Source organism: Dendrobium catenatum, unplaced genomic scaffold (assembly GCF_001605985.2).
Source record: "Dendrobium catenatum unplaced genomic scaffold, ASM160598v2 fragScaff_scaffold_1638, whole genome shotgun sequence".
NCBI lineage: Eukaryota > Viridiplantae > Streptophyta > Magnoliopsida > Asparagales > Orchidaceae > Dendrobium > Dendrobium catenatum.
In genome coordinates, this window is record NW_021320100.1 from 274,641 (window position 1) to 294,380 (window position 19,740).

At 36.3% G+C, this 19,740-nt stretch overlaps 2 protein-coding genes across 2 annotated transcripts; both read right to left on the reverse strand.

Moving 5' to 3' along the window:
- Window positions 1-1,735: 1,735 nt before the first annotated feature.
- LOC110106916 (probable GTP diphosphokinase RSH2, chloroplastic) lies at window positions 1,736-6,903 on the reverse strand. The gene is made up of 6 exons (XM_020837002.2): window positions 6,025-6,903; window positions 5,747-5,932; window positions 4,514-4,974; window positions 3,902-4,060; window positions 3,324-3,681; window positions 1,736-2,547 (listed from the first exon to the last, which is right to left on the reverse strand). The coding sequence occupies exons 1-6, from the start codon at window positions 6,628-6,630 to the stop codon at window positions 2,263-2,265; spliced, it is 2,055 nt and encodes a 684-aa protein (XP_020692661.2). The 5' UTR covers window positions 6,631-6,903; the 3' UTR covers window positions 1,736-2,262.
- A 9,099-nt stretch (window positions 6,904-16,002) lies between these two features.
- On the reverse strand, window positions 16,003-17,796 carry LOC110106913 (pentatricopeptide repeat-containing protein At3g12770). The gene has a single exon (XM_020836996.1). It carries the CDS (start codon window positions 17,794-17,796, stop codon window positions 16,003-16,005), a length of 1,794 nt encoding a protein of 597 aa, XP_020692655.1.
- Between the last annotated feature and the right edge of the window lie 1,944 nt (window positions 17,797-19,740).

Sequence of the window (19,740 nt, forward strand, 5' to 3'; positions counted from 1 at the left end):
AAAATTTAAACGCAAAAAATTGAAATATTTATCCAAATTTTTCTTGAAGGGCTATACATTATAAAATTTATTATTATAATAATTATTGAAATATTCATTGGGGTATAATTATACTTGCTTCTCTATTTAAAAAGAAAACTAAAATTTATAAACTTTTTTTATATTTTTTAAATTTAAATATAAATCGCCGGAATAAAAGATAAAAATTTTCAAAACTTTTCTCATATAAAGAGGATAATGTATCATATTGATTACAATTATGATAAAAAAAAATCACAAATGAAGTTTACTCTTATCAAATATATTATATTACCAACTAATGTATTCTGTTAAATTTTTTTATTTATTATTAATGTTTAAAATTTTATTACCGTGCAATTTAAGAACTTATAACTTTAAAGAAAATCTGACTTAAAAAATAAATAGTTTGTTTATTAACTAATAAACTGAATTTAATACCAAAATAATTCATGAATTATAGAAAATTCATATCAATAAAAACTATTTACCTAATCATAATCCGACTTAAAAAATAAATAGTTTGTTTATTAACTAATAAACTGAATTTAATACCAAAATAATTCATGAATTATAGAAAATTCATATCAATAAAAACTATTTACCTAATCATATAAAATTTATTATAATGATTATAATTATTTATAAAAATAATTTTTTTTCATCTTAATAATGATACCATAATTGAAATATTTATAATATGAATTTTATTACTAAATTTTTAGTCACGTGCATTTAATGCACGGGCATTTTTACTAGTATAAAGAAAGCCCACAACCCTCAATTGGATGGTCTGAATTGATTTCCTTTTTCATAGAATTTTCTTTACATATTTAAGAGACTTAGTGTTGTTAGAATTAGTCAATCTTAGGTTCACTGGATTCATCTCATCGGGAAGTTTTTAATTACACTTTAACTGCTTGATTTTAATTGGTTCATGTAGACTTAGATCGGATTATATTTGATGTCAATAGGTTCTTCTCGTCCAGACATTCGACTTGGTTATTAGTTTACAAAAAATCAGAGTTTGGATGGGCCATAATTTAATTTTGAAATTTTTTAATTCAAATATGCATTGTGCCTAACAAGCTGGTATTTTATGACATATCAAATCTTATTCAAAATCTATTTTATAAATACTTTGTTTATTTATTTTGGTGCAAATACTTTTACATGTTTCTTCACATTATTATACCTACAAATTTTTTCTCCTAAAAATTCTATTGCAATATTATCTACCTATCTTATAAATACTTTTTTAACTTTTCATATACATGTTAAAATCTTTCATTTTTTTTTTCATGTTTTTATATTTAATAAATATTATTCTCATCATTTCTCTAAGATAATAATTTCTCAATACATTATTCATATTTTTATCATACATCCATCTTAATAATTTATTTTTATCACAATCAACCATTAATTATTTCCTTAGTACCCATCACTTAATCCATTGAACCTAACAATACTAATTACTCTTAGAAAATTTGCATCCTTCCATTGGAGTCTCCATTTTCCGAACCACCTTTAACAACTAGTAAGGTGCTCAAGATTTTTGTCCATTTGATAGAAGATTTCTCATTTCAAATATAATTTCCCATGAAAATATCGCTTAAACCCAACGTTCCACATGTTTTCTCCAACTTTTCACAGTTTGAACAAGAAGAAATCAACTCTATTACAATTTACAGCTAATGCCAATTTGCTAAAGCAATTTCTTTACAAAATATTGAACTAACTTGAATTAATATGCTAATACAAAGACATTTTGCTATACAGAGAACTTCAGAATTTGCTTAATACTAGCAATGAATCATTGGAACACTGATGCAACATTACAGTTAATACAGGAAAATCGTCAATTACTGATGGTCTTTTCCGGCGGTAAAATTAAGATTTTCGGCGGTTTTAAAAATTCCCGGCGGTTCGCTGGTGTTTCAAAAACCGCCGGAATAAACTGCGTAGGAAAGAAATTACCACGGTATTTTTCCGGCGGTTTTCTGGCGGCTTGAAAACCGGTATATTCTGACGGTCAAACTGCAGGCTGCCGACGGTTAATTACCGGCGGCATACTGGCCGTTGAAAACACCGGAATAACCAGCAGCCAAATTGCCGGAAATTGTCTGACGCCTGACGGAAAAACTGGCGATATGTCTTGTGGTCTGTTTGCCGCCGGCAGTTTATTATGAAAAATAGCCGGTTAAACCAACGATAAAACACGATTTTCCAATAGTGAGTTTGTCAAATACTTCTAAAGTAGCTTGGCATCGTCAAATCACCATCATACATTCTCTGAATTTCCTCCCTGTATTCCACTAAGGATTCATCAGAGATGGCCGGCGTCAGCTCGACTACATCTCCCATCCTTAACTTCTGATAGGGATCTCTGACTGGCTTGTTGTTCAGTCTAGGTCTCAGCTCCTCCTTGAAAGGAAAAGAGCAAGGGCTCCATCTTGAAATACCTCGTCCAGCTTGTTCCAGTACATCCATTACTGTTGCGTTTGCTGGTAGTTCATGGACAGACATCTAAGAAAAAAGAAAGTGAGGTGTCAAGGAATGAAGCCTTGGTCAAGAATGAATATAACAAGCTGGTGTTGCAATCTATAGCATGTTAAAGATTTAGATTAATCTGAATGTGAGTTCTATTTGAAATGATAAATGGAGAGATAATCTATTTATTATTAATTACTAATTCATAAGAATGTGAACACCATTTTTGATGATTTATGCAATATTTGGAAGATCAACAGGGTTCCAGAGATGATCAGAAACACAACATGGCTGAGCCTAGAGATGGAAGAATCTAAATAGTTTAAAAGGGTGACATTTGTTTGGAAAGTAACGTTGTGAAAAACTATCCCAAACGGACCCTTAAATTAGAAGACATTAACAAAACGTAGAGAAAAATATGAGGGAGGGAGCTTGTAATATTAAGCCAGCCTGCAAAAATCATACATTTGATGAATGAGATTCAGATACCAGCTTTAAAAATGTAAAACTGGATGTAAACAGAAGAGATTCCAAGAGAATTGCAGAGACAAATATAGCCTCAGCAAAGAATTTACTTACTCGAGACGCTAATAAAATTTTTGACATTTCTACAATGTCTTAGGCTTCGTTCGCGATGACTTTTTACTACTTCTTGAAGCAACTTTTTAATACAAAATTTTAAATTTTTATAATAAAAAACTGCTTCAAAAAACAGTAAAAAAACCGTCCCAAATGAAGCCTTTAGTGTTCAATTTTGCTAAGGCCATAATAACTCTAATTTTGAACATCTTTTCAAAGGAAAAGCCCTCTACCTTTTCGTTCTCTATCATGACAATGTAGACAGGTCCATCTTTGTCACACAGCGGCGAGTAGGAGAACTGACAACCATCAGAATGAGACGGGAATGGACAGGGAGGTCTGATCAAAGTTGAGTTGCCGCCATGAGAAGAAGCTTGGTCACTGTACATTTTTTCCAACTCCCATGTAATCATCCATCTTGCCCATTCCACCATTTGAAGGACGAAGCTCGAGTGCTTGCAGTCACCTTCTTTATATCTCCAGTGGGCAGCAAATCCAAACTCTGCCTGTAGATGCATTTCCTTGGTCCGAATTTGAACTTCCAGAGGAATTAATTCACTGCTCATAACAACTGTGTGCAGAGATTGATACCTGCAAGATTCAATGGTAATATTTTTTTAGCTTTTCTTTCTGAATTTCGCAGATCTGTAGATGATGAATCTATGAAGAATTATTTTTGCCGACTTTCTTTAAGTGCTGAAGAAGTGAGAAAAAAAAGGATTTTTTTTTTTGGGTGTAAATTCTTTGATCTTTAATAAAATTTTCACCTAAAAAAGTGAAGTTCAAAACTATAAGACCTCTCAATTTTTACCCGTTAAACTTGGGGTAGGTTATGTAGTCTTTGAACCTTCCATTAACTCTGGGCCATAAACGATGAACAACATCAAGTGCAGCAAAGCAATCTTCCTCATTTTCAACAACTAAGCGTAGACCATGAATATCATGTATTTCTTCCATGCTGAGCTTCTTCCTGAAAAAAAAAATAATAATCATCTTGAATTATGCTACAAAGTTAGGGGCTGTTTGGAAGCACCCAGGATTTGATTTAAGTAGGATTTCGTAAATCCGCTAAATCCGGATTTCGGAAATCCCGAGGGGCTTAAATCTTGAAAACTATTTGGTAACATTCATGATAAATCTTATTATATCTCCTGTGATGTTTGGCTATAGAACGGATATAACAAGCTCTCGAACCAACAAATTTTATAAATCCGACAAAAAACAAGATTTCGGAAATCCGAGATTTAGCACGAAAAGGTGGAATTTTTCATCTACGGCGGCTTTCATTTGCCGAGAGATTTGGTTTTGCATTTTAAGCCGTTTGGTTGGATTTCACTCAAATCCGCGTCAAATCCGGCCTAAATCCTGCTACCAAACAGCCCCTTAGTGATCATACATACAGCTAAAGGGAAAGGGAGCATACCTTAGCATCTTGCGGTAAATGCTGTACAAGCTCTTCTGCCTGCCACAGAGCATTTGATAAGATCCACCTTCATTCTGAATAGCCTTCTCTAACTTCCCTATACATGATTCAATCAATTTTTCATCAAAAAACTTGTCAAGTTTTGAGGAAAGATCATTGTGCTCCTCAGGATGAAGATGCTTAAAGCACAAATTCTCAAGCTGCTCCTTCCAAGTAAATATCCCTAATCTGTTTGCTAAAGGAGCAAAAATTTCCAGTGTTTCCTTTGCAAACCTCTCTTGCTTGACCAACGGTAAGGCATCAAGAGTCATCATGTTATGAAGTCTATCTGCTAGCTTTATAAGAACAACTCTGCCGTCCGCCATTGCCAGAAACATTGTGTGTAACCGGTCTGCCTCAATGGTTTTGCTTGCAGTGTTGTTATCACGAGCGAGCTTGCTCAATTGGCTAAGTTTTGAAACCTAGAGAAAGCAAATGGCAGCATTCTCAATAGATTGAAATTTCCAAGCCTAATAGTAGCAAATATTGACTAGCCATAGAAACTTAAGGGCATCTCCAACCGAAAATCTCATTTTTTACTCCAAAATGCAGTGTAACAAAAAAATGATGTGATTCATCTCCAATTGAACTCTATTTTGCGTCCAGGAAACCTTCTTTCTCCTTCGCGTGTTTCTTCGTCAAATCCGGTAGAGACAGAAAAATAACGCAGGGGTGTTTGGTATCGGGTTTGTCCGTCATTTTTAGTAGGATTTAGCATAAATCCAAACAAACGCAATCCGCGCCGCTGTAAATCTGGCAAATCCGTAAATCCAAGATTTACGGATTTGCGGCATAAATTCGGTAAATCCGTCTAAATCCTAATCCAATTATATTCGGATTTAACGCTCAGTCGCGGAACTTCTTACCGCGGCACAATCTGTTACCAAACAACTTCAGAGATTTAACATGATTTAAAAATTTTCATGCCAAACACTTTTCAGAATTTATGAGCCTAGGATTTACTAAATCCGGATTTACAGGATTTAGTAAGTCCTACAAAATTGAATCCAATCCTTTACCAAACACCCCGCAGGTGAATAGTGCAACACCAATATTGACGTCGCAATATTCACCCACAACCAAATACCGAAAGTTTTACCGTTCGGATGGAGCTCGCAAGCGACGTCATTCATGCGTTTAGAGTTTAGTTGGAGATGCCCTAATAGAGACAAACGCCAAAAAAAAAGATCATACCCCTTCGACCAAATCAGCTACCTCAGCCCCAAAGATCCGAAAAATGTATCCATAGCTCATAAAAGAATCGTCAATGGAATCATGAAGCAGGCTTGCAGCAACAACCAGAGAATTAGCACCAATCTCCGCCAACAATACTGCCGTTTCCATGCAATGCTGCAAATAAGGATCTCCACTTGCTCTTACCTGAATCAGTGAAACCCCATTATCTTCAAAATCAAGATCATCAGAAACTAATCGTAAAACTCAAAAAATAATAAAACTCCAGCACAACTTACTTGCCCTCTGTGAGCCTTCTCAGCCTCATAAAAAGCCTTGACAACAATTTCTTCATGAAAGATCAAATGCCTAGATTGAGCTTCTGCGAGCAATCTCAAAGCATGAGGATCACAGCTCCTCGGTGGACTTCCCTCCAAACTAAAAGTGGGTTCTTCTTCCTCAACCAGGCTACCAGGCACTGGGAAGCTAGGAGAATCATAATCCAAGCACGAAACTAGAGCTTTCCTCACAAATTTACTGAAATTTCGGTCTTTTCGGAACTTCCAATCACCAAAAGGAACCCTAATCGACTGCGGTGAGCTGCTTCCGGAGCTGCAAGAGACAGGACAGTAGTGTAAGACGGAAACGGGGCTATGGTCGCGGGCTTTGAAGTGAGGGGCGGAGGTTGAGTAGGAGAAGGAGCAGCTGAGTTCGTCACAACGGTGCGAGCTGAGCTCGTCGACGGCGACGGAGGAGCGGGAGGAGGGAGAGGAAAATAGGTAGGAAAGGCCGCCGGCGATCGGACGGTGAGTGGAAGAGGAAAGAGGGCGAGGATTGAAGTCGAAATCTGTTGGGAAGATGTTTCCCGGCGGAATTGAGTAGAGGGTGATTGCAGGAACCGACATGGATGGAACTGAAGAAAGGAAGTCAATTGGAAACGCTAGTCGAGCTGGATGATTGCAGGAAGATGGGATTTTGAAGGGATTCAGAGCGGGAATTGGGGCACTGAGGGAGGAATTAGGATTCCAGGATGGAGAAGAAGAACGAGATTGATGTCTATTGGAACAGAATCCTTGCAATTTCCATGACTCTGAGAGCGAGAACGAGAGCGAGAGCGAGCGAGAGAGAGAGAGAAGAATCACCGTTACGTTCGTTACTTTGCTTTGAAAATATTATATTTTTGTAAAATTATTGAGTAAGAGATAAGAAGAGGAGGAAAAACAGAAGGAAAATAAAATCATACAGAGAAAACGAATGATGTCATATATCACCATTAAATTTTTTATTATATTTATTTTACTTCAAATAACATAAAAAATAATTATCTATATTTATTTACATGCATTTAACTCACTAAAATTTTTTTATTCAATACATTATTTTTACAGTACATTCCTTTTAATTTATACAACTTGAGTAATATTACATGACCTAAATAAAAGAGCAATATTTTAATCATCTAAAATTTTAATCAGCATATAATAAATAAAAAATTGTGCAAATACACATTGTAGTAGGTTACATTCATTTACTCATTAATTTTTCATTATTTATCTTTTTTTAATTCTCTTATTATTTTTAATACATCATATAAGCATCAAAATTAATATTAAGATTTTATTTGGAACTGTTTTTTTTTTATATTTCTTAGGCTTCGTTTGGGGCGGCTTTCTTAATGTTTTTTTAAAACCGTCCCAAAACGATTTTAAAACCGTCTCAAAACGAAACTTTAAAGCAGCTTTTTAGTACAATTTTTTTTTTTAATTAGATTTTTTTTTTACTAAGAAGCTGCTTAAGAAATCAGCAAGAAAGCCACGTCAAATGAAGCCAAAATTTTTAATATTTTTGTGAATTCTAAGCATTGAAGTTTTATTCAATTTTAAAGTAGATTTGATATGCCTTGAAAGTATTTAATAATTTAAGTCATGCTTAAATTATGAAAGAAATTAGCTGTACAATGCCTCATAAAGTCTTCAAAGCACATTACTTAATTTTAATCTAGCATGTGACAGATTAGATAAGCATGGAATATTTATTTGAGGTAGTTTTCAAATATATAGGTTTTGGTTGGGACAGTTTTCTTTCTGCTTTTTAAAATATTATTTTAATATAATTTTTTTAATATTTATATAAAAAAAAAACTTTAAGAAGCACTAAAAAAATCCATCCTAAAGAAAATCATAATATTTGCTGAAATATCATGGATATAAAATTAAGTATACATGAAATGATGGCTTTTTTATTTCTTATCCAAGAATTCATAAGTTTGGAATATGCTTCTATCAGTTTTTTTTAAAGACCCACCTATGAACCCTAACTTATTTTTGGTAGATAAAATAATTATCATGGTGCAACTCAAGGAGACATAATAATCTTTGGTGAGGATTACTAAAACTAGAGAAACACCATATTTGTTGGAATGATGGAGGTAAGTAAGGATCCTCTATCAAAATTTTGATCATGAAATTGTTTGTTGTGTGTGGAATATGATTGTGTTGATCAATTAGGTTATGTTTTTGCCTCAGAACTCAAGTCAATTTTTTTTGTTTGTTGTGGGGGTTGTCGGGGTCCTTCCCTTGCTTGGGTTTGGCTTCTTTACACAAAAATTTTTTTCCCGTGCAACACCCCAGCTTTGTGTACTCAAGCATTTCGGTGTTGAAAAGTTTGCTGAGAGAAATGACAAAGAGCAGAGTGTTGCATCGCTTTAGATGCGATGTTGCGGCGCTGCGGACTGTCACAGCGCTATGGGTTTGAGTGTCACAACATCATGATGACAAATGCTTGAGCACTGCGGTGCTCTAAACTACGTACAGTGCTTCGAGATAGATTGGATAGTTTCACTACAGGAAAATCACTCATTACCGGTGGTTTTGGCTGTCGATTAACTCTTGTTTTCCATCGCTTGTGTAAAAAACAGGCGGTTTTTCGGCAGTTTACAAACCGCTGGAAAAAACGGCGTAGGAAACCAGTACCGGCGGTGTTTTTCCGGGGTTTTCTTCACCAGCGGTTTGTATCGCCGGTTATCTTCCGGCGGTTTGAGCGCCGGTCACTATCAGTGTTGTGACCGGCGGCTCACCGGTCGTTAGGCCGCCGGTAAAAATACTGTCGTTGGACCGCCGGTAAGCCGCCAGTCACCGCCGGTAAAAATTTTTCTTTCTTGTTTTTTGTCAAGGGTGGGGTCCCTTGGTGTTAATAATTTGAAATTCTTGTGTGTTTTGAGTGTGAGAATAGTGTGTGAAATAAGAGAAGCAGGGGGGAGAGAGAGAGAGAGAGAGAGATAGAGAGATGTACTTAATTATTTCTTCATATTTTCATAGTGGATTTCTTAGTGTGGTGTGGCTCCATGGTTTTTTTTTTCTCAATTTTAAAATTTTCCACGTTAAATCCTAATGTCCTTTTACTTTTTGATGCTTTTACTTTCTTGTTCATTTCATCTCGTGATTTGCTTCAATCTTCAATTGAAACCTTCAAGAGGCATATTTAATGGGTTATTCGTTGGGAAGATGTTAGGACATGAGCAGAAGGAGAAATATTGTAAGACAATAGGACATATTCGCTAGAGATGAGATTATGTTTTAATGTCAAATTACATGAACCTGGATGAAGAATGTACACAAACAAACATGGGGAAAGAAGAAGGGGAGAATAGTGCAAGAGGAAAAAATTTTATTAAGTTCAAAAACCTTAGAAATATATCTCATACAAATGAATACAATTATAGAAATCAAGAAAGGTTATAGGCTACATGAATCTCTAGAATATAAGTTAGCACTTGAATGACAAGTCGTGGAGTAAAAGTGTACGTAGCTACTTAAGTTGCTCAATTCTTGTAATAAAGGCATGTATGAATGCATTTTAACTCATACCGACTATGTTATATTTTCTACCATTTTTCCTTACTCTTGTAATCTTGTAGTATCCAAATTAAGGGACGGGCAAATACTCATCATCAATGCTCGCATAGTGGAAAATTTTATTTAGGTCCGACATGTAAAAATTCTAGTGTCACATGTGCTCTTTTCATTTATCTATTTATGAGATGGATCTTCATACAAAACTAAAATTCAAAATTCTCTTGCTATAAAGTTGTAAATTTGACTAAGCTACAATTATAATCATTTCATTTATTAAATTAATATGTAGATCTTTGTGTATGGGTCATGTTAGAAATCATTAAGAGCTTATTTAGTTCCTTGTAATTAAAAAACATGTTTCATAAAATATATAATATTTCGTTTTTATTTATTTTCAGTATAGAAATAAAAATATCACCTTTCATTGAATCTTGAGGTGGGCTTTGAAGTAAGCCAATTTCCCTGCTTATGAGATTAATGTAACATTAATTACAAAGAATTCTTTCGTCATTTTCTAAAATTTTTGAATTTTAGTTTGAATTTTCCTCAATGGAATAATCAATCAAAGTGGTACCTTTTCTCCACTCTTTACTTCCAAGCATTTATTGTTTGAAAAAAAAGTTTATTCAATAGATACATAATAAATTTTTTTAACACTTCAAATAAATATAAAAATGTGGTCCATCTTAATTTGCTTATTGAGAGCTTAATTTTTAACAAAAAGATTTTGTATTCGAGATATTTATATATGTTTTATATGGGGGATTGACATTCATTATCGGTAGGAAATTGAATTAAGGTATGACCACATATGTGCTATGAAAATTATAGATTTACACGATCTTAGGTGCTCCGTATAACCTACTATTTGTTCGAGACACAACTTTAGTGCATGCATCGCTAGAGATTGTTCATGAATGCTTTGACGACGACACAACCAAAATTGTAGCATATGACTGTTATTATGGCATAATCAAAGTTATGATGCATATCTCCAAGAAAAAGGATGTGTTACGAGAAATAATTTGATATAGTTCTTGAAAGAGTTAATGTGAAGCAAGTGAGATTATAAATTAGATCGTAAAGATAATTTCACTCAATTAGTTTGTATCATAAATTTTGAAGTTTGAAATGATGCGTAGTAATAAAAGTGATATTATATTATTATATACATAAATAACAACAACAATCATCTCAAGCCTTTATCTCGTTACATGGTATCAGCTATATGAATCTTTTTTTAATAGGGTTCTACTAAGAGCCAAATTATCATTTAAATCTAATAAAAAAATCATTTTTAATACTTTCTAGTAAAAAAATTTTAGGCCTACCTCAATCTTTTTTTAACCTCAATCTTTTTTTAATATAGGCATGATCTAATATATATGCTCTTATAACATAGTCATCATAAGGCCGATATTATATGTGACTAAAACCTCTAAGACGACTGACTCTCTTGAATCTTAACTGACACTAGAGCTTTCACATTTTATCTCTTAAGAGTAACGTGACTCATCCATTTGAGCATTCTCATCTCTATAATTCATTTAATTATAATTAAATTCATTTATAATTAATAAATATTAAGTATTTATTGAGCAACTATTTATATATATTATTAACATGATATTGGAATTTAAATATAGTTTTATATTCTAAACTTCAGATGACTTATTTCACATTTTCGAAGAGTTTTTTTTTTCCTATTATAATTACATTATCGTCACACTCCAAAGATTTTTGTCTTGTGATTAATGAAAGGGACTGAAAAGAAAGGCATAAGTATTTTTTGTCTTATTTTCATAATATAACGAAAAAATTTGCCTCGCGATGACATGCGGAAAACACGTGCTGAATGGTTGCGAGCGAGAGCTGCAGGTGACGGCCACGTGGTTGACACGGGTAAGACCTCGTGGCACGTATACACCATTGTGTGCGTTGACTATTTGACCAACACGTGTCTCGCGTGACAGTACACCAAATCTCAAACGGTCAGGTTTGACGACGTGATTAGATAAATTATATATATATATACCATATATTTTATAATATATTATTTATCATTTTTATATAAAAGACTCATAAATTATTATATTTTTTACACTCTTGGACGTGATTTGCTATATTTTAATAAAGGTTTAGAATTTATTTAGGGTGCCATAATTTTATAAAATTAATTTATGAAGTTTATGTGGGAAAAATAATTTAGTTATTTTGATTATAAAAAATAATTTTTCACCACTGAAATTTTTAAATAATAATAAAAAAGTAACAATAAAGTTGTAATTATATGATATACTGATTACAGTTTGAAAAATAAAGTAATAAAATAGGATCTTATATAAAAGCAAATTTATTATGTAAAAATATGAAGTCATTAGGGATAATTATGTTGGAGCTATTACTTGTGTTAATAAACAAAGTGGTTTGATCAAGTATTTTTCAAATTCAGTTGGATTATATAAAAGGATCAACCTTAAGCTCGTATCTTTTTGAGTTAGTCGTGGATGTTCTTGCTAGAGATTTGCAAGAGAATGTTTACTAGTGGGGGTTGGAAGAAACTAATAATACGAGAGTTATTCTCAAGAGAATTTTAGCATGTTCATTCGGCTGCAGAATCATAATCAGGTGAAGGTGATTGCAGGGATCGTAGTTGATGAACAACAGAGGAACCATATTCGACTGGTGACGGAAGGTTGAAGGGAATGTAGTTGGTGAGCGATGGTGGTCGGAATGGTCTATTGATGGTAGCTAGGTGGAGATCCGACAATATTCGGTAGCGGGCGGAGGTCCCGACATCCGGTGCGGACAGCAGGGCCGGATGAAAGTTCAATGACGGAAGGTACACAAGTGGTGGTCCAACTTTCTCACTATATATTTTTAAATAGCAGCCACAATTTTATTTGACTACTAATTTCTTGTTGTTTTGTCATTAGTTTCTAAATTTTTTTATAATAGGAAGTTACTATTTACAACCAGAGTTGCTAATGTGTGCTCGCAAGAAAGCTATTGTTTAATTAAAAAAAATATTTATAATATTGATAACAACTTTTTAAAAATTTACTTTTTCAATAATAACTTTACAATTATTTTTACAAATGTTTCCAAACAGATTCTTAGGATTTATTTGTGAAGTTACTATGAAGAAAGTAAATTAGTTACTCTGATTGTTAAAAATAACTTTCTACCATAAAAAAATTAAAATGTAGTGAGAAAACAACAAAAAATAATAACTAATAACCAAATAGAATTATGGTTATTGTCTTTAAAGTAAAACATCAAGAAAGCTATCTCAAACATAGCATTAATCATATATACTCCCTGCATTACGCTAATTTGTCTTTGAAATCTATACATTCAGATTATTATAAAAGGGGTTGAAAATTTAATTATTCTATTTGAGGAAGAGTAACAATAATTTGCGCCATGACAAACCTAACAAGTTTAACAATAGAACCGAACAGAAGGCCGATCACTTCGACTATGCTAATTTATTTCATTTTTGGAGATATTTCGGTTATTTTAGTCAAATTCACGCAGACACATCACATACTCATGACTCGAACCGAACATCTATTAGTTGGTAGCCAAAGCTCCCAACCAACAGAACAAGATGAGTTGCACGGCTTATTTGTTTCAACTAAAGTATTTGAAAATGACTAAAATGAGATTAAGAAAATAAGTTTAAATATGCAATTTACTAAAACATGAATGAAAAATAAATTCATATTTTTAAAACTCAAATATGCAAATGTAAAAAATTAATTTCACTTCTGGAAACTTGAAATTAAATTTACTTTAGGTTGTCTTATTGAGAAAGAAAAGTTCAAAAATATGTTGCAAAGTTTATTATTTTTTATTAGCATCAAATCAGAATTTGAATAGTTTTTTTTTTCTTTTTGTTTGGAATTTCATTGCATGCAATTATCAGAGTGAAAATAAAAGAAGAGGGAGAAAATAAGAGAACTGGAGATATTATTAGGTGCTGATGGCGAAAGGCGAAAGCAGCTCTTCGTGTCTGCCAATCCAAGTTTGAACTATACATGTTTATTTGAATAGATAATTTTTGTCTAGCTTTTTTATTGCTTCTTAAAACAGCTTTTAAGTATAAAAATTTTAATTTTTTAACTAAATTTTTTTTTAAGAAGCAGTAAGAAATCTATTCTGATAGAGTTGCATGCGCCATATTGTGTAGTTGTCGGTGGTGAGTTGGGTAGGGACAAGATTCTTGATGTTGGAGATTAGAAATTTTAGAGGGGTAGGGATTACGAATTCTGCAAGAGATTCTGAGATGTTGGAAGTTTCCCGGCGTGAGGTTGCTGATTCTTGATCGGCCATGATCGTCGGAACTAATCCGTGAGGAAGACAAGCTCTGATACCATGAAGAGAGTCTTGCACATGCGGTAATGGAAGAAAAGGAAAACAGAAGTAGCACAAGAAAGGGATAGGCGCCCGTGACAGGGAAAAAGATAAAACTGTGTATTACATTAATGTTTAGATACAAGTAAATATATAGACTAAGACTAGACAAGAAAGTACAGCAAGAAAGTACAGCTACACTACAAGCTACATAGACCGGTACACTAACAGCGCCCACCATTCACAACTAATACTTTCTGTTTATGTGAGTGTGGTGAAACATCTCGCCTGATCTCTACTTCTTGCAAGTGTGGTGGTGTCCATGCAAATGTTGTAGGGTGCTTATAAGTATAATGCCTTTCTCCATGGTGATTTATTTGATAAGGAAGCCTACAAGGATCTTCCTCTAGGGTATGTTGGGGTGACAATTTCTAGTCACGGGTCTGGTTCGGGTCAAATTCGGAACTAACTCAGCACTATTCGGGTTCGGGTCAACCCGACCGTTTTTTACAAACGGGTTTATTTTTCGAACCCGAACCCGACCCGCTTCGGGTTCATGTAAACCCGACACGACTCGTTTACGGTTTAGGGACAACGCGACAGTAGGGGCAGTAGTAGCGACAGCGATGCCGACGACGAGAGTTACAGACGCGACAAGACGCGCGGAGTGAAGTGACGCGACGTGTTGCAGCCGGGTAGGCGAACCGCGGGTTAGACGGGGCAAGCAGGGCAGCTGGGGCAGGTGGGGTCGCGGGCAGGGCTAGTCAGGACTGGTTTACGGGTCACTCCCAGGTTCCCGAGTCAACCCGAACTCGACCCGGTTTTGCAAACGGGTCGATTTTCTCGACCCGAACCTGCCATGCTTCGGATTCGATCAACCCAAACCCGAAATTTTCGGGTCAGGTTCGGGTCGGGTTTTCTGGTCGGGTCCAATATTGACAGGGCTAAGGGTATGCAAGATAGGGGGAGTTGAATAACACAATAAGGAAAATGGTTTGTAAACTTCATAAATCAATTTACACACTTGTGGAAGCTCTAATGAAGCGTGTAAATTTTTATTCTTCTAAACAACTCCTCTGTTGTTTAGATTTTTATTCTTGTTGATACTGAGATGCAGTGCAAAAGGAAGGCAAAAGAAATCAACACGATAGATTTAGATTTTTGCTCTTGTAAACACTGAGATGCAGAAATATCACAAGGAAAGCATAATTGAAGCATAAACTTTGTTCCCTTAAAAAACCTTTTGTTGGGATGTGCTTCCTCTGTTAGAACTTATCAATTTAACTCTTCAATCACCTGCGTAGAATGCATTAGATTAAAGAGTTCTTAAATTTCTTACCATAATTTAATCACATGTAAGATTAAAGATATCGAATTCTTACAAGAACTTTCTGTAAGATTAAGTTATCTAACTTTTACAAGAACTCTCGCAAAAACTCGCATCATAAATATGTAAAAGAATTCGAAACGAAAAACATGAATTTACATAAAACTTAAATCCACAAGATCTTAAACAAGATGATTTTCACAAGATTTTAATCAGGAAAAAAACATACCTTGAATCTAACTTTTACAAGAACTCTCGCAAAAACTCGCATCATAAATATGTAAAAGAATTCGAAACGAAAAACATGAATTTACATAAAACTTAAATCCACAAGATCTTAAACAAGATGATTTTCACAAGATTTTAATCGGGAAAAAACATACCTGGATTCATGTTGAATTCATTGAATTCCAAACTACGGTTTCTCTCCCTTTTCTCTTTCACTTTATTTCTTTCATGAGTTAACTCTCTATGGAACAAACTAACTCCCATAATGAGAGAGAGAGGACCTGTAGTTATTTCCTACGGCTTAGTTATAATAACCGCTCATATGAGTTATTTGATCAAACGGTCTATAAACGACTAATCAAATTATCTCTTTTTGACTAATAGGATTTCATATAAATAATTAAATTTCAATAATTCAAATACATATGCCACTTAATTGTTTATATAATTAAATATATATACTTAAATAATTATTACGACGTATAGCATAATTATTATATTTAATTATTCTAACAAAATGACCTCAGTTCCCCAGACAAGGAATTCAACATACAATATATCATCTCCATTTGAGAGCGTAAAGAGCATCCAGCATGGAACTCATGCAAGGTCCCATTGATGCTAATCCAGCTGCAGCCTCGTTGCTTTCTCACACCTCTCACCTTCATCAATCTTCTTAGCTCCTCAATATCTTCCCAATTCCGATCAACAGCATAAACATTAGAAAGCATGACATAGCCAGCAGAGTTCTCCGAATCTGCATCGAAGAATCTTCGAGCAACTTCATGAGCAACATCCACCTTGAAATGAACCAAGCAAGCCCCAAGCAAAGATCCCCACACAAGGCCATTAGGCTCAATTGGCATGGTCTTTACAACTTCAAGAGCCTCTTCAATAAAACCGGCCCGAGCTAAGAGATTAGTGAAGCAAGCATAGTGCTCTAGCTTAGGACTGATAGAGTATTTCCTTTGCATATCAGTGAAAATCAAACGCCCTTCATCCACCATACCTGAATGAGTGCAAGCACACAATAAACCTAAAAATGATCCATCATTGGGCACTATATTTAGCTTTTCCATGTCAGAGAAGACCCTCAAAGCCACCATTTCTTCACCATTAATGGCAAGCCCCATGATCATGGCATTAAAGGAGACCACATCTTTCAAAACCATTCTATCAAAGACCTGTTTCGCCTCCTTTAAGCTTCCACACTTGCAGTACATGTCTATAAAGGCGGTCCCTAGAATCTTGTTAGACTGTAAGATTCCATGGCCACCACTAAACTTCATGTATTCATGAGCCCATCTTCCAAGATTTAGATCACCCACCACAGCGCAAGCCGATAGGATGCTGGCAATGGTAACATGATTAGGCTTTGGAGTAGAATGACTAAGCATACAGTGAAAAATATTCAAAGCTTCAATGGGCTCACCATTCTGGACATGGCTAGTGATCATGGCGTTCCAAGCCACAATACTCACTCTCCCACTTTCTCTCTTCCTCATCTTTTCAAACAAGTCCCTGCTTTCCTCAACTCTGCCCAGTTTCCCATAGAGGTATATAAGAACTATGATAGCAGAATCCTTGTTACTGTATTCTTCGACAATTCTCAGCCATTTATGGGCCTTTGCGCCCTCCAGACTAGAGCAGGCAGATAGAACACTTACCATGGCATCATCTTCTGGTATGAAATTCTCCTCAATCATATCAATGAAAAGTGAGATAGCATCCTCTCCATCGCCGAACTGTGCATGGCCTGCAATTAAACATGTCCAACGACAGACCATTCCTTTTTCTGGCATTTCATCAAACAACTTGCGGGCATAAGCCAGAAGCCCAACACCCTTCGCATATGCTGACAAAAGAGCATTACATACAAAAGGATCAGAACTATACCTCGACTTAGTTACTTGAGCATGGAGTTGGAAAACATGGAAAGCATTTCTGGAGAAAGAACAAGCTCTAAACAGTTCGGAGAAGGTGAAGTCGTTGGGGGATAGAGAGAGGTGTTTGAGGGAAAGGAAGAGAGAGACAGCTTTAGAGGGGGAGGAATCAGAGAGGATGCGGATGGAAGCATTGAAAGGTAGAATATTGGGGCGGTGAAGGAGGCGGAGGAGGTTGATAACCTGCTCCGGGAGGCGGAGGCGGCCGATGAGAACAGTTACAAGGAAGTTGTTCTGGTGGGCACCAAGGTGGAAGACGCGGGCGAGGATTTGGAGAAGATGAGTGGAGTGAAGAGTAGAACGAATGAGGGCGGTGAGCGCTTTGAGTTCTGAGATGGCGGTAAAAGGGGAGGAGAGCATGCTACGAGCTGTTTCTCAGAAATTGAAAATGGGCTGGTCTAACGGTCGAGTTGCGTCTATATTGGGCATGGCTACAAGCTTTTTCTGCTTTGGGACAGTATTTTTAATTGAGCGAAAAAAAAAATCAGCGAAATACTTGTTGCGTCCTAGAATATTCGCGGCGGTAGAAAAATATATAGTTTAATGTCTTAGCATTGTACGAAGATCCAGCACAAAATCAGATAAGTGAGAGGGTGTAGCATTCATAAAAGACACCAGAGTTTTTACGTGAAAAACTCCTGAAAAGAGAAAAAAACCACGGGGCCTGGCCCAGTTTGAATGAATCCACTAGTATTTGCAGTTGGTTACAAATGAGGCCCTTCCTTGGGATAAGGCCTTTGATTGATGTAACAAATGTACATGAAATAGATTGCATTACATGGTGGGAGTTACATATACATGTTTATTTGATCGGAAGGAAAGTAGTCGGCAGGAGACCGGGGTCATAAAGACCGTTGTCTTCTGTTGATGGAGGTTAGACGGACCGTAGTAGGCGACGAAGGCCTGAAGTACCGTAGTCGGTAGGAGACTGGGGTCAGAAAGACCGTTGTCTGTTGATGGAGGTCGGAAGAACCGCAGTCGGAAGGACCATAGTCGGTAGGAGACTGGGGTCTGAAAGACCGTTGTCTAGTGATGGAGGTCGGACGAACCGTAGTAGGCGACGAAGGCCTGAAGTACCGTAGTCGGCAGGAGACTGGGGTCAGAAAGACCGTTGTCTGTTGATGGAGGTCGGAAGGGCCGTAGTAGGTGACGAAGGCCTGAAGGACCGTAGTCGGTAGGAGACTGGGGTCTGAAAGACCGTTGTCTGTTGATGGAGGTCGGAAGGACCGTAGTAGGCAACGAAGGCCTAAAGTACCGTAGTCGATAGGAGACTGGGGTCTGAAAGACCGTTGTAATAGGGCGGTACTCTGGTAGAACTCTGGGCGTCATGTAGTGGCCTAGCAGAACTCCGGGCCTCAGGTGGTGTCCTGGTGGAGCACACAGCCTTTGATGATGATCTGGCGAAGGTAAAGGCCTCTGGCAAAGGTGAGGGCCTTTGACGAAGGTGAGGGTCTCATGCGAAGGTGAAGGCCTCTAGCGGAGGTGAGGGCCTCAGGTGGTGGTGCGGCGAAGTTCAGGCGGTGGTCCGGCGAGGCTTCAGCGGTAGACCAACGAGGCTCCCGTGGTGGTCCGGCGATGCTCCTGCGGTGGTCCGGCGAGGTTCCGACGGTGGTCGAGGAGGAGCTTCTTCCTTCTCTTCCTTCTCTTCTCCTCTTCTCCTCTTGCTTGGGTCCCACTCTCATGAGAAATGAGGGCTCTATTTATAGATTTTATGGAGTGGCATGGCCCGTAAATAGGCGTGAGATCAGGGGCGAATAGAGAGTGGTCGAATGGATGGTCGATATTGAATCCTACGATAGTGCACCATTCGTTGGTCATTTGAGGGCCTTAGTGATGTCAGAATTCAGTGATCTTGGGCTCGTTGGATTTGTATCGTCGAGCCGTTCGATTCGAGTATAAGCTCGTTAAAATCGGAGACCGTTTGGTAACTCAAATAGTGATTTGAACCGTCCAACAGCACTTTGAGTCCTTGATTCGGACCCATTTGGGCTCGGATTGAGTTGAATTTGGTGTCCTTAAATTCGTATTTTCGAGACGCTCGGTTTGACTGTAAGCTCACTGAAATCGGAGTTTGGGTGCTCCCGAATTTAATTTTTGAAATTTCCAACTTGATTTTTGCCTCGAGATTCGTGCCCGATCAAAATAATTTTTTGACGGCGTATCAATACTGATCTTGCTAAATCGCATGGGTCAAGTCACGTAAAAGTATTGTGGAATCTCACATTGAAGTCTTCAACAAAATATGTTTGCATAAAAAAAATAATAAGTGATTAGGGGTGTCAATATTTGACACGACACGAAAAT